General features: G+C 40.4%; 1 protein-coding gene across 3 annotated transcripts in view; it reads right to left on the reverse strand.

Annotated features, from left to right (window-relative positions):
• The window catches only part of ca10a (carbonic anhydrase 10 (inactive)a), a 264,823-nt gene that overhangs the window by 5,839 nt on the left and 244,160 nt on the right, over positions 1-14,824 (reverse strand). For all 3 annotated transcript variants that reach the window (XM_088016503.1, XM_088016505.1, XM_088016504.1), the window contains 2 exons: positions 13,174-13,269; positions 3,886-3,958 (listed from right to left, as the gene is read on the reverse strand). In XM_088016503.1, coding sequence (XP_087872629.1) covers positions 3,886-3,958; positions 13,174-13,269 — 169 coding nt within the window. The remainder of the gene's footprint in view (positions 1-3,885; positions 3,959-13,173; positions 13,270-14,824) is intronic.

Consider the following 14,824-nt stretch of genomic DNA (forward strand, 5'->3'; position numbering starts at 1 on the left):
GTTTAGTTTGAGATTCTGCCGGTGGGACGGAATTACAATACAAAAAACAAGCATTTCAGACAAAAATGTTCAAATGTTTGACTGGTCTAAGTGCTTTTATTTGCGACAACTGATGGAAACGTAATATCACAAAGGTAACTAGAACGATTACATAAACCAGTTTTTAAATGATGGAGTTATTTATCAGGTGATAAAAGCTATTTCAACTAGCCTGGCTCAATTTAAAGATATAACCTTTGCATTGAGCCATCATCATTTCTTTAAAGGGGCAGTATTATGTATTTTCTTGGCATATACTGTTTCATAGCGCGATCATGGCCTCAGAAAACCGCTCCATGAAATCTGCTCTCTGATTAAAAAAAAAAACTGGTGTTCTAACTATCTGTGCTTCCCGACGATTCGTCCTACCTAGATATTCAGACCAATCACACAATAGTTTTGCATGGAGAAACGTTTGCCAACAGCGTTGTGACTGTAAGGGGCTGACGACATGAGGCCGACAGCAAAATGACGCGGTTTTTCGTCACACAGCTACAACAGCGAGAAATGATTTCAGCAGTTCCGAACCCATCAGACCGCAAGCAACCTCTGGCTGACTGTTTCCCAAATGGCCTTCATGTCTGAGCGCGTCTTAAGAATATTTATGCATTAAATACCAACACAAGGAGTACAACCTGCAAAATTGAATTTGCCAATGCTTTCAAATCTACCAAAAGAAAAAAAAAAGCACTTGTTTGTGGTTTACTTTCACTTTTTGTAACATTTCACAAAATCTTTTAGTCTTATTCTAGTTCTAATAGAATTCTCAGGAGTTCAGTCACTTCCTAAAATAATGACCTAGGTCTTTTTTTGGCCAAGAGATTTTTTTTTTGTTGCAAACAATGACTTAGGCCATTATTCTAGGAAGGTAACAGTATTTGGTGAACGACATTTTGTGAAATCCAGGCAGGCAATGTTTTTTTTTTGGGCAATACATCTTAATTCTGTTCTCTTAATCATGCATGGTGTGAATGCATCATTTTGTTTTCACCAGTGCACATATGTGCATTATGATGCTTTGGGATGGGAGAAACATTGGCTGCAGGACTCAGAAGCATGAGTGGGTGGTGGTGGTGTGTGTGTGTGTGTGTGTGTGTGTGTGTGTGTGTGTGTGTGTGTGTGTGCGTGTGTGTGTGTGAGTCAGCGTGTGTGAGGCGCTGTATCAGACTGAGTTTTTGGACAGCTGTCAGAATCCTCTGCAGCTCCTGTCGTTTGGACAGAAAAAAATTTCCTCTCGCAGCACAACACCCTCCAGCTGCACCCAAATCCCTCTGGGACTCCTCCAAACCACCAGGGGTCAGCACGTGTAATCTGCCACTCACCTCCAACCCATTAATCCAATTATTTGTCTTTTCTTTTAAGTTGGCCTCAGGCAGTCTCTGCAGTGGGATGGAGTGAGAGATCTCTGGAGAACAGCCGTTGACTTCTGCCGCAGCCAAAAGCCCCCTCCAGCTATCAGGAGTATTTTTTTTTTTCCTCCCCCGGCAGGTATCTCAACGTCTAAATCTTCCATCAAAATAATGGTTCTTCCAAAAGATCCTGAACAGCAATGCACTGACTGTCCAATCACACCAGGAGCGAAAGTTACATTTTTCTCAAACTTGGCGACTCTCAAAGCGAGTGCCTGAACATACCGACGTCTTGCAGTAAAAGCAACCGAGACAAATTGGCACCAGATTATTTACATGCCGCATCTGTGGAGTGTCGCACGTTATAATCGGCTCGGTTCAAAATACTTTATTTGTCCCGCAGGGGAAATAAATGCTGACGTAACTCGCTGTGGATGGCGATGCTTCGGACAGGAAGTATCCCCGGTCCTGCAACGAAGCCTCTTGACTGTTATGACATGCAATAAGTAGAAATGTCGCAATAAGCAATAAATCAGTTTATCACGTGATTAATTAAACAAATTCAATATTGCATGATTTATCGTTTTTCTTCTTTCCCTCCGTCTACCAAAATCTGGATGACAAAAGTTTTCAGGCTGGTGTTTTGGTCTTAGCTAATTTTGTTATCGACGACTTTATAATTAATTCTATTTACTGTTTCTATTATTTTTTTATTTTGGATATTTAAAATGTCCTTCAGTTCCTGCGTTAAATGTTTCTTAGAATCTGAAGCTGGTGGATCTGTGAGGCTGTGTTTTTGCGTTATTATGCCATTACCCTTATATTACTGGAAAATGGTCTCAAAAGAACAATATTATCGTTTATCGCAATAACCTCTGGGACAATTTATCGTCCAGCAACAATGTGTTATTGTGACAGGCCTGGCAATAAGCTCGATTTCCAGGCATCAGAGGAGTAGAAATCGACCATCTCGACATTCAGACAGAAGAATGGGTCGTACTGTAATACGAGACCATGTATCTGATAAGGTCCCTCAGGCGGGGGGGGGGGCTTTAAAATGTCATCCCAACTGTAGCACCAAACGGCAACTCCGCCTCGAAGTGGAGGCCGAGTGAAGTCACAGTGAGGTCAGCAGAGGCGCAGAATGTGCAGAGAGTTCAGGAGGCTGTTTGTCAGGAGTTGGGATTTCTCTTAATGCTTCTGCACACCAAAAATATTTTGGACAATTTAATGCTCCCAAAACTTGTTTGAAGACTTTTAGGACTGGTATTGTCTATAAAACATAGATGAACAAGTTTACTACACATGGAGTTTACCTAACTGAACAAATGTGGAATAGATTTGGAGCCAAGAGCTTAAGGTTCAACGTCAGTGTCTGACGTCAGAAAATCAGCTAGTGGTTAAAATTGCATAGAAGCAAAAATATTAACACTCCTAGAAAGACTTCCCACAAGATTTAAAGCTGCTACAGCAGCAAAGAGTTGGACTACACCTAATAAAAAATTTTGGATTGAAAATACAGCGTCACTCAAGCAAGTGCTTTGGGTAATATATTGTTTCTGTCTTCAAAGAGGAAAAGAAAATAAAGACATAATTGTGAGCTTAATAAGATTCATTCATTCATTCATTCATTCCAATGTAGAAACGATGTTTAGCAGTTGAAGATGTAAGGGGGTAAAGTTCATTCAGAGTAATATTTTTAATTCATGGCTCTTAAACATTCACTTACGTCGAGTATTGCAGAGGTTAAGTGGCTATTACATCCAGGAATTTTTTTCCTCCAAATACGTTCTGTGGAGCTCAAAATGTCAAACCTGAAACTCCGTTTAAAGGACGGCCGTAGCAGTGCAGGCGCTCTCTGTGGTGGGGTTTTCTGATAGCTGGGCGTTTCATGAGGGATCGGTAAGGCGTGCGTTCAGAGACCGGACGTTGTGGAGTTCTGCTTTGGGTTATTAAAGCGCAGGTCTGCCCCGGAACAGAGCCGTCTCTGTACTGGACAGGCCAGACAATTTGTTACGGTTCTACACAAGGACACTCTGAAGCCTCATGAACTGATATGGACCTGAACCATGCATGAAAATATAGCTGCCATCTAGAGAGACTAATTAACTTAATATGCATATTTTTAGTAAGGTGCACAGAAGATAAAGGGAACATGTAAGCTCCACGCTGAAACACTCGACAAAAATGACAAAAAGAGATGGAATCTGTAAATGGGCAAATACTTTTTCATATTACTATAAATTGCCACATTGTTTTGGGTGGGGGGTTAATTATCTTAGCATACTTAGCAACAGTCATTTTTTTTTCATTTCAGTGAAGTGCTGCAGACTAAAAGGAACAAGGTGCTTTTTGTTCGCTCCTGCTGAGAATCAAAAACCAGCTGCCTTCAAAATGACGCAGCAGAAGCTACGGCGTACGGCTTAGTGAAACATTTAAAGTTAGAATCTAATCGGTGGAGATGCTCCGTCATGTAGACGACTGCGCAGGCACTTACTTTTATATGTTATTCTTGTGATGGTGTCTCTGTTCAGCATGCGATTCAGGAAAGAGTTTGACGTCTCAGCGATCTGGATGAAAGAGAAGCGGGGAGAGAACATGGGAAGAAAAGGGCGAGGTTAACGTTGGTCAAATATTGAATTGAGCACATCTAAAATTAACCCGGACCCACTCAGTACTTAATCTACTCAGGACGGCGCTCTTAAGTATAGAGCCAATCTTCTTTTTTCAAATCTTATCTTTAATGGCCGTGAAATGCTGAAGCCCACTCATGTATTTTTCTCAGTCAGACGCCCTTACACAATTTTCTACTGCTGTTCTGTCTTTTTGGAGGAAAAACAAAAGCTCCCACTGGTTTCAAGAAAACAGGAAAAAAAAAAAAAAGATCTTATAGACACACACTGCTTTGGACCAAGAACACAATGCATCTTTGTGAATAGGAAATGCAACGTTTTTTTTCTTCATCCTGGCATAATTCTATTATAGATCAAAACGAGTTTAATTTGATCAGAGATGAAAGTAAAAAAAGAGGGTTGTTGAATGTGACTCGGCTTGATTTAACGTTTCCTTTTGAAGCAACAAAACACCCGTCCTCTACCTACAAAGGACGTTTTGCCCGCAACTTTCGGGAAAGACAACCAAAGACACTTTATTCCTGCATTTAAAGCACTTGAAACAACAGGAATCTGGTAAGAAAACAGCATATAAAGCAGCCAAACAATGCTCTTTGATTATATATTGCAACAACAGTCACCGAAATGCATAAATGTACCAGTGAGCCTCCAATAGGCTTGAACCCACAGTGATAGTCACACCAAATTGGTTCCAAAGTCTTTACTGCTTAGCACAAGTTCTTATTTACATCGTCAGTAATCGTGGCGCTAGAGCTGGTTTCACACAGGTAAAATATACCTTAATTCAACTAAACATTAAGAAAATAACATTTTATTAATGAATTAGCATAAGTACATAGTCATGGGAACATATTTCACCTAAAGGATGCTGGAACTGATTAGAGTTCAAGAATTATCGATAGTTATTAACCCCAAAAGTGAGAATAAAATAAAAAATGGCGGCTTTGACATGATTCATCAATGCAGCTTACGAACACTTTGACGTTGAAAACCATTTTGACTGGGTTGATTAAATAGATAAGCTCGGAATTATTTATACCTCTGGCGGATTTATGTTTTCCCACCTGTAATTTTCCATGTTTTCTTCTTCTTCTAACTTCTAAAGCATCATGGGATATATAGTCCATTCCATTAAAGGTACACAAATTGTCGGTTTTGAACCAAACACAAACTATGAAACACTAAATCTATGAAACAACAATTACAACTCAAATAGTTACATATATTAAAATACAATTTAGAAAAAGACACATATTTTACAGCATATTATGTTTTGAGAAATGCTCGTCTCATTCTCTGTCAAAAACCAACTTCTTGGTTGAATTAAACTTGTTTTGAATATAACTCGTCAAGGATTATGAATATTTTTGGGCTCAACTGTAGGTAAAAATCCAAGGTTTAGAAAGACTGCGAACAAAAATGCTACTCTTTAAAATGTCCTCGCTTTAAATTGACTTTAGCTGTAGCATCCAAGAACAACAAATTCACATTTTTTTCAAAAATAACAACGGTAAGCGAGTTATCAACTTTCAGTAATGACAAATTGGTTTAAAAACCTCTCAACAGAACTTCCAGAAGATTATCAATGATTGCCTTTGTATCGACGGGTTGCGGGTGAAGCTCCAACTCTGCACTGAGCGTACAAACATATAAGCAGTAGAAAACTTGCTCGATACCTAGCTAATAGATAAAGAACGCTCCACTTTTAAAATGCTGCCCTCGGCATCTGCATCAGAAATCAGAGTGTTGAACACAGACTGCTGCTTTTTCAGCGCACATCCATCCAGCTTAGACGGTTTCTCTCCTTCCTCAACCAAGTTAAACATTTCAAATTAAATCTGTAAGTCTGGCATAATGCACAGGGTGTGGAAATAACCAAAATCCCTGTAAAAGAACATAAAATCCTATTTAGTGAGTAGTCCTGCGTACTGGATGGCCCTCATTTACGTGGAGGTGCATGCATATGACCATCATGGGATTGTGCTTCCTGCCCTCCTCCAGGCTATGTGCTTCCTTCTTTCTTCCTTTGCCCCCCCCATCCCCCCCGTCTCCATCAGCTCTGTGGACTTAGCAGCTCTAACGGCCGAGGTGTCTTTCGGCGGAGTGATTAAAAAGAGATGTGCCCGTCATCCACCTCTTTTCCTCGCACTATAATTACTCAGTCGCTGCCCTTTCCCATCTTCAGGCGGGCATTATGGCTTAACAGCCCCTCATGCTGCTCTGTGGATTTTCCTGCTCTCCCCCTCCCCCCGCACCCCAACCCATCTCCCTCATTTTTTATCTTTTTTTTTTCTAGGAGCTACCCGAGGGGATCCTTTCATTCCTCAGCAGGAAATGTCTTCACTATAGGTCTGAGTATTAGTGCAGACTGTAAAACATACGACCGAACGTCGCTCTGGCTTAAGACGATCTGTGATGGATTAGGATGGTTTGCATGGTTCGTAATGGAAACAAAAACACTTGGACAGATTGTTCACGGCGCCTTGGAGATTTTTTTCATGTCAAATTACATTTGTCATCTGTTGAGCAGGACGTCGTGCGATGGAGGCAGGGGTTTGCAACCTGCGGCTCCGGAGCCGCAAGTGGCACCTTGGACCTTCCACAGTGGCTCTTGAAGACTTTGGCTGCTAATTTATTATTTATTTATTTTGAATTTATAAATAACACACATAAACCAGGAATACAAGAGATGCATTTTTTTTTACCACAATAATCTCAACATGTTTTAAAAGAAGGAATAAGTAAAAAACAAACAAACAAAAAAAACAACTACTTATGAACTCCTACCCCATAAACTAATGCTCTGTTTTAAGATCAAAAAGGAAAATCTTGACTTCGGTTAATTAATTTTCCAAATGACAACCAACAATAAATGCAAGTTTCAGCAAATAGATGTAAAGATTTGCATTTATTTTTCTTGTCATTAGTTTGGCATATATGAGTTTTTATCTACCTATTTTTTTTGTAGATTTATATTTTCCTACAAACGTCAACATCCGACATCCCATTAAAGACAATGTATCCAGCCTCTTTTTTCACAACTTTTTTGCTACTTTAAAGTAATCTAAAAGAACAACAGAAATAATTTGATGATTCTTGAAAAAAATGACATACATCTTTTTTTTTTTTTTCGCCCCCAAGCGGTCATGTCACGCTTGCGACTCTAAGGAACTTATTTAGTGGGACGGAGGGTAAAAATGTCACAGATTGCTGAGCCCTGTGACAGAACCACCTTCCATTTCTACGCAATTCAATGTGATTCTGAAATGGAAAGAAAACAGGACACAGAATTGCCCATTGTTCTTTTGTAAAACAGCTGAAGCTCGGTCTGATTGGACAGAGAGAACATTAACTGAAGTCTTGCAACAGGTTTTCAGTTTACTAAGATTTCTTTCAACTGGCCACCGTAACATACGGACATGTTTTAATCTAATCCATTCTTTGCAGCCCTTTCCTGCTGGAAGGCAAACTTCTCAGTTCTTTTTTTCTCCATATTCCCCTTCTGGGGTTGATTTTGTTTTAGCTCCATGCATTTCCCCAAAAACTCTGACCAACTTCACTGTCCTACAGCGTCAGTCGAACCCTAATCTTTATCTGAGTGATGGGGACTTAAAACAAATGCGTGCCTCCATTTGAAAACCAGGTATCATTTTGCTCCCGTGTCAAGATCACACCAATTTATATTGGTCTGTTTCATAAAATAAAAAAAATAAAAAATTGTAGTTGTTACACAACAAAATACGAAAGCCTCTCAGCCGCATGAATACTTCTGCAAAAAGGACTGTTCTGGTTTCCTGCTTCGCATTGTGAGGCAATCCTCAGTCATCCTAAGAGGTGCCTCAAAACTGAAAAGAATAGCCGTCCGTCCTGGCACTCTGACTCACAGGGATGAAACTGAAAGTGTGAAAATGCCAAAAAAAAAAAAGAAAAAGAAAAGGAATGATTCATTGGAAAAGTGAGAAAAATGATCCTCCATTTGTCTAATTACCACCTAACTACTGTGTGAAGGAAGTAAGTGGGTGACACATGCTTTAAGACGGTGGGAGTGAAGCAACACTTTGGGGCGAAAAAAGAAAAAAAAAAGAAAAGAGTATCAGGTTTTTAGCAGTGGGTGTCAGGTGGGGGGGGGTAGCATATGACATAACTTTTTTTTTGTGTGGGACAAGACTGTTTTATTCAATGCCCGTTTTCGGAAGGATTGTTTTTTTTTTTTTTTTTGCTGCATGGAAGTATCTGGTGCGTGCGCGCCGCTTTAATAAACCACGACGCGTTTAGCGTCATGTGGCTCTGATTTAATCCGTTACTGTTAATTTCGGTCGGATGTGAATATTTTAAACAGAGAGGCAATTAGTGCTGCCTTAGAAGAAGAAGAAGCGTGCCAGAGGCGAGAATCCACTCAGTCAATTTTCCAAATGTGTTGTTGTAGCAAAGAACAAAACCATTCGATGTTCCTCTGTGTTTGAGAAGTTCTGATCTGAAACTAATCCCGAGCTCAGATGGGGGGAGGAAAGGTGCGCTGGGACTCTTCTGGGTTATGATATCCATTCGTCTTCTATGCAAGTTTAATTCTGCTTCACGGGTCACGAGGAGGCCGGTGGCCGTCTCAGGTGGTCCGCAGCCAAGAGGTGGGGCCTGCCCCAGGACGGGTCACCGGTGCATTACGGGGCCGACGCAGAGAGAAACACAGCCGCTCAGAACAACAATAACGCCTCGGGGCGTTTTGGAAACGCCAACGTGGAAGACGAGCCGAGTTTTCAGAGAAGCCCCACGGACTCACAAGGCGAACATTTTTAAACTTTACATAAAAACGCCCAGAGTCTTTCGTGCTGCACGTATTCTTTGCTCCTAAACGTCTCAGAGAAAAGCTTAGCGTCGCTTCCCGTCTGTTAGGAGAACTAAACTGTTTTCCTATTAGATGTGGAATGGGTATTTACAGCGGTACACCGGTGGCTCATCTAGATTATTTAACGCGGATGTGTTTTTTTTTTTTTTCTCTTAAAAGAACAAGCACGGCTGAACTCTGGGGACAGACATTTAAATTCAAACATTCAATTTGCATTGTTGGATTTTTGGTCCTTTGTTGAGTGAGAGCCCCCTAATGCTTCCTGCATCATGTTTATGCAGAGCCGTGCTTCCACATGGGCTCATTTAAATGTCAGCAGATATTCTAAACATATAGACGGCAGCGGCACTCCGGATTTAATGAGGGATAGAAGAAGCAGCAGCACATTTATGCTACAGCTACTTTGTCCTTTCTGACTGATGGCCCTGCACACCTTTAGTCCACAGCTGCTGGAGCTCTGAGTTAAGCAGATGTGACACTACTTTATTTTCCAACAATGCAATGCATCAATCCACAAATGTAGAGAGATTGTAGTTTTTAATTTTTAAGAAAAAAAAGAAAAAAAAAAAGCTCACATTTAGCTTGTGTTTTTACTTGGTCATTTTTTTTTATACATATGATAAATAAAACAAAGCAAAGTAAGACATAGTGTAGGTGTTTTGTTGAACTTTGCACCTCCTCTTATCAATGGTCAATTAAATCTTATTTTGACTTTGTACTTTATTGCTGCTGAATGCTGTGAGGATTCCAGAACTATGGCATGAATTAAGTAAGAAATCATAAAATCCTGATGAATGACTCTGGTTGTATGACCCTTCTGCGTTTGCATAGCACCTTTATTGTATGAACATAGAATGGAAAACAAGCACTAAACACATTCATGTCTTTTTATATCTTCTAGGAAATGCATTGCTATTGGTGCTGTTGGCATTAAAATCCACACCAGATGTTGGCAACAACCTAAGCAACACATGAAAAACAAATGTAATGACTTGGGGGGGGGGGCGGAAATAACTGAACACGTGAAGAAAAGAAAAAAGCAAAAAGCCTTGGGAATTTGAGAAACCAGCTGCAATCTGTGAGTGTTGGGACGGATATTACGCCCCCTGTATGTGTAGATAAATATCAGCTTCTTAATGTCATTTAAAGACATTAACTCTTGTTGGCAAGTCTAAAACCTGTTGATAGCATTGGCTACAGATGAAAGGTTCCAGTGAGCACCAATGTGGTTACAACTGGGGACAAGAAGGACCGTCGTTTTACCATAAACCGGCCACAACTGAGTGCTTCTTGAAAGCTCGCTGCACAAGACTACACTTGTCAAAGCTATTTTTCAGGTTTTACTGTGAAAATGTGGGTAAATAATCAGATGAGACCATAATGCAACGAAAGCCAATAGTCTTTCTAGAATTATATCTTGTAAGAAAAGTATGTTTTCATTGAAATTATTTAATTTAGGAAAGGCTCCCCCCCCCGTTACAATAACACAACCAATAAAATGTTCATGCTCTTTCCCAGCAACCGAGCGGTGCAGCAACTTTTCCAGCATTTTTTCCCCGAGGCCGTCACACCTGCAGCACCCCCTCGCTCTGGTGATGAAGGAGCCGAGTCAAGGAGGTGCCGACCGAGGTCACCGTTCCCTCCGTCCTCTCAGGACTCGGTGATGGGCCCATTGACATTGGGGAGCTCATTAGCCGTCGGGAGCTGAACTTTCAGCTTCAGTGTGCAGAGCGGCAAAAGGGCATCGGCTGCCTATTTGATCTCCCGGCCCTTCAATCGAGATGGAGACTTCTCAGAAACAACAAAGGGACAACCGAGCGCTGCCATCAGCCTAATAGCGCTGCTCAGCACCGACACAGATCCAGAGAGCATGCCGCTTCGCTCGGCAGGGTAATTAGAGCGATAATTGTTGGTGAGTCGCGAGTTCTTGATTCAGATGAGTCGAGGATTTAGGAGGGAGACGGGCCGTAAATGTGATGTGTTGGGGGGTTTTTCATATCATGATGCATTAAACTGAGTTTGTGGAAATACTGCAAATAAATTATCTTTAATGTTGTCGTCGTCTCACAATTGTCAACCATGAGGAAAGTGTTTTAGCTTGTTTTTTTATTGAGAGCCATGCAGCTTTAGAATGCCATCACTTGGTACATGATTGGGATGATCATTTACATGAATGCTGTACTTCATGGCTGCTTATAGTGAAAAAAAAATATATATATATATATGTATATATATATATATACATATATATATATATATTTTTTTTTTTTTTACATATCCTAGTTTTAGGAATTTCAACCACTAGAATATCTTTTAAACGTCATTCAGAAATGTCTGAAATTTGGTAAAGGTTATTGATAACTGGACAGATTTCAGATTAAATCACTAGATTATAAAGCCTTTTCTCAGTCAATGAACATTTGTCAGGTAACACGGTGGACAATTCACCAATCTCTTTTCCTACCTCTAAATCTCCTGCAGTACTGAACTGCGTGCTTAAAATAAGTACTTTTGTTTCTACCACTGAAAGCAGAGACGGGTACAGATATACTGCTTCTGGTCTTTCTGTTTGCTTTAATATCGTAGATCATTTGGATCAGCGTCCGCATGGAACTGTGGTCACAGTCGCTACTTACGGCTCAATCTGTAAACATTGCTTGTGTCTCTATTTGTTAACGCAGTCGGCCGTTTTTAGCGACACAAATTGTAGCAAGTTCTGCCTGAATCCGTGTGTATGTGTGTGTGTGTGCGTGCATGTGTGTGTGTCGTTCCTGCTTGTAGAAACGCAGACTGGCGTACGCTGTAATTTCTGGATTGCAAGCCGCTTCCTTTTTCACACACTTTGAACTCTGCAATGTGGCTAATGTATGGCGCTTTAGCAACAGGGTTTGACAGGCTGGGCTCGTGATGAAGAGGACGGCACACCAACCCCGAGAGCAAATCAGGACGAAAGTGACACTGAGAGCGACAACAAAAGACGGACTGAGGAAGTGTGAGCGAGTCCGTTCGATCCGACACTGAAGACGACGACTTCAGTGGGTTTAGGAAGATGGAGATAGCGATCGATGACTTTTCCTTCTTTTTTCAAGAAACAATGATACAAACACTGTTTAAATAAAATATGAACCGTAAATTATTTTTCCAAAGTGAAAGAAAAAAAAAAATCTCATGTTAAATGTGGAGCCCTGTGGCCCATATTCAGCTCTGGAAAAAATGAAGAGCCCACTTCATTGAACCCCATTGAAAACCTCCTGGTTATTCCACCAAATATTGATTTCTGAACTCTTCCTGAGTTAAAATATCAGTATTTTTGTTTCTAAATGAACATTAACTTGTTTTCTTTGCATTATTGAGGTCTGAAAGCACTGCATGTCTATTGTTAATTTGACCATTTCTCATTTTCTGCAAATAAATACTAAATTTTTGCTTGGAATTTCAGAGACATGTCATCAGTAGTTCATAGACTAAAAGAACAATGTTAATTTTACTCAAACATAAACCTATAAAGTGTAAAATCAGATAAATTGATAATCTTAAGTGGTCTCTTAAAGCTGTACATACAATTATATTTTCTTTTCAAAGTCGGTGAGTGTGGCTTATATTCAGTTGTGCTCACGAGTCTGGAGTTAGAACGAGTCGAGCTCCATCCATCCGTCTGTAGAGCATTAAATTCCCAACAAATATTAAAACTTCTTTTTGCATTGGGTAAATGAAATCTTCCTCTACTTCTCAGCAATTTGGTTTATAGCAAAGGGAATATCAAACGTATACTTTAATGAGCATTTTCTTGCATATGGTGTTGACCTGATTCTGAGCCGTCGTTCTGGCTGCAGTAAACGGATTAACCGCTGATTTCTTTTATTATTTGGCAAAGCAATTTCATTTATTGACACTAGTAAAGCTGAAAATGTTCTCAAGATATCCACACACAAAATAAGAATGTTTGTCCATGAGAAAATATGTCTGTCTTATAAAGACTGGTCCTTTAAGCCAGTTCTCTTTCTCTCTCTTTTTTTTTTCTTCTTTTGGACTGGATATTCCATTTTAAACCGTCTTGTCATGATTAAACAGCAGATAAAATCAGGTCACGGTTTCTTGTGCAGCTACCGCTTCCTCAAAATCCCTTAACTGTAGAAAACTTATGTCCGAATCAATTCTGCTAAATTTCTAAGAAGTAACTCGGTACAAAATGTCTTGGGAGCCTCGGCTGAGGTTAGCCGAGTCCAGACAAAGTTCATTTCCCTTTCAATGAATAAATCCTCGGTAGGCGGACATCATCAAAGGCTTATCTTTACCTTATCTGACTTACCTTCATGAATATGGACACTATGACCAGTCCGTTGGGGCTTTTCGCCGCTTCCGTGTAATTCGTATACAGCTCATGATTGTAGTGAATCAGTTGAACCTGGAAAATACAGAGGACATTGACAGAGTTACTCAAGAGAAAGTCATCGGCTTGAAACTTTTAGATTGCGAACCGAAAGATTATGAACTTCCTTCCGTGCGAACGGTACAGAGCAAATGGAAACCCTGGAACCAAACATTCGACACTCGCCTGCTATCAGAGCTCCGCTGTACACTTTTCAAGATGATGAGTGAAGGAGGGAAAAAAAAATCAGGGAGGGATCAAATCCTCCTGGGATTTCTCAGATTGTAAATGGAAGGCGCTGATGTTCGGAACATTGTGATCCTCCGTTTCGAACGTGAACGGCACCAAAAACGAGGGACGGGAACGGGGGAGGGGGTAGAGCGCCGTCGACGCCTGATCCGAGGCCGGGCTCACCAAGTCTGGAGCGGGTGGGCCTAAATTTGCAGGACACGGTTAATGTTTCTCTGAGGCAGATGCTTCGACGTCTCCCAGCTGTTCAATGTTCCGGCTTTTTTAATGATGAGGACGTGGGGCATGGGCGCTGCGGCTCAATTTCCACCTCGTAAATGTGGGAAAGCTCTGAGAAAGAAATCCGTGCTTTTAAAGTCTGTCCTAACAAAGAGGGGATTAATGAGCAGCTCTGAGCCAGTGAAAATGAATCCATCTGGAACAGGCACGATTGATCATTAATGTGTGTTTCAGACAGGACTTTTATGCGCTTGTCAAACTTTTATTTGCAAAATGAGGGGGCAGAAATATAAATGAGATATAAATGAATTGAGCGTCCCTCCACTGACATAACTCGCCAACCTTGAGGCTGCTTACTGAACCTGTGCAAGTTCTGGACGTTGTACCTTTTTTGGGGGTCAAACTTATGTAGCAAGATATTTTTCGAACAAAGAAATCAAAGCAAGAATTTGTCAAAAATATTCTTTATTGTCACAGAAAGGGGACATTTTGGTGCAATAGGAGCAAAAAATTAGTCCAGAAAAACAGTTATGAGTAAAATCTTAAAATGTAAGTTAATGAGTATTAAACAGAAGAAAAGGATGTGCAAAAAGGCACAAAAAGCCATAAAAACAGATACAATAGTAGTAGTTGTAGTTCGAAAGCATTCCGGTTGCAAATCAGTATGGTACGAGTGACATAATTGGTACAAACAAATAGACCTTTTCTAAAAAAAACCCATAAAAACAAGGATCTCGTTGTTGCAAAGCATGTCGCCGAGAACTGCAAGAAGCGGAAAGGATGTAATTCAGCTTCAAAGCAACGACGGGAAGGATTTGTGACAGAAAAGTCAAAAGAATCATAAAAGGTTTGTCCAAGAACAAAAGAGCACTAAGATTTTGAAACACCTGGCAAAGACAATGTTGTTTCTTTTCTTCTCATGAAAATAAGAGCTAATGCTGAAGAGAGAAAAAAAAGAACATAGTCTGGGCAGATGAGGCAAAAGCTGAACGTTTTGGATGTCATTGCAGATTTGGTAAAAGGGCTGGACACATCAACATAAAAGCACAATGTTAAAGAGGAAATTTACACACGAGTTACTCCAGACATCTGGTGTGAATTTTTTATGCCAACTGTCCCATTA

Source organism: Poecilia mexicana, unplaced genomic scaffold (assembly GCF_051168715.1).
Source record: "Poecilia mexicana isolate PSO_F unplaced genomic scaffold, ASM5116871v1 scaffold_19, whole genome shotgun sequence".
NCBI lineage: Eukaryota > Metazoa > Chordata > Actinopteri > Cyprinodontiformes > Poeciliidae > Poecilia > Poecilia mexicana.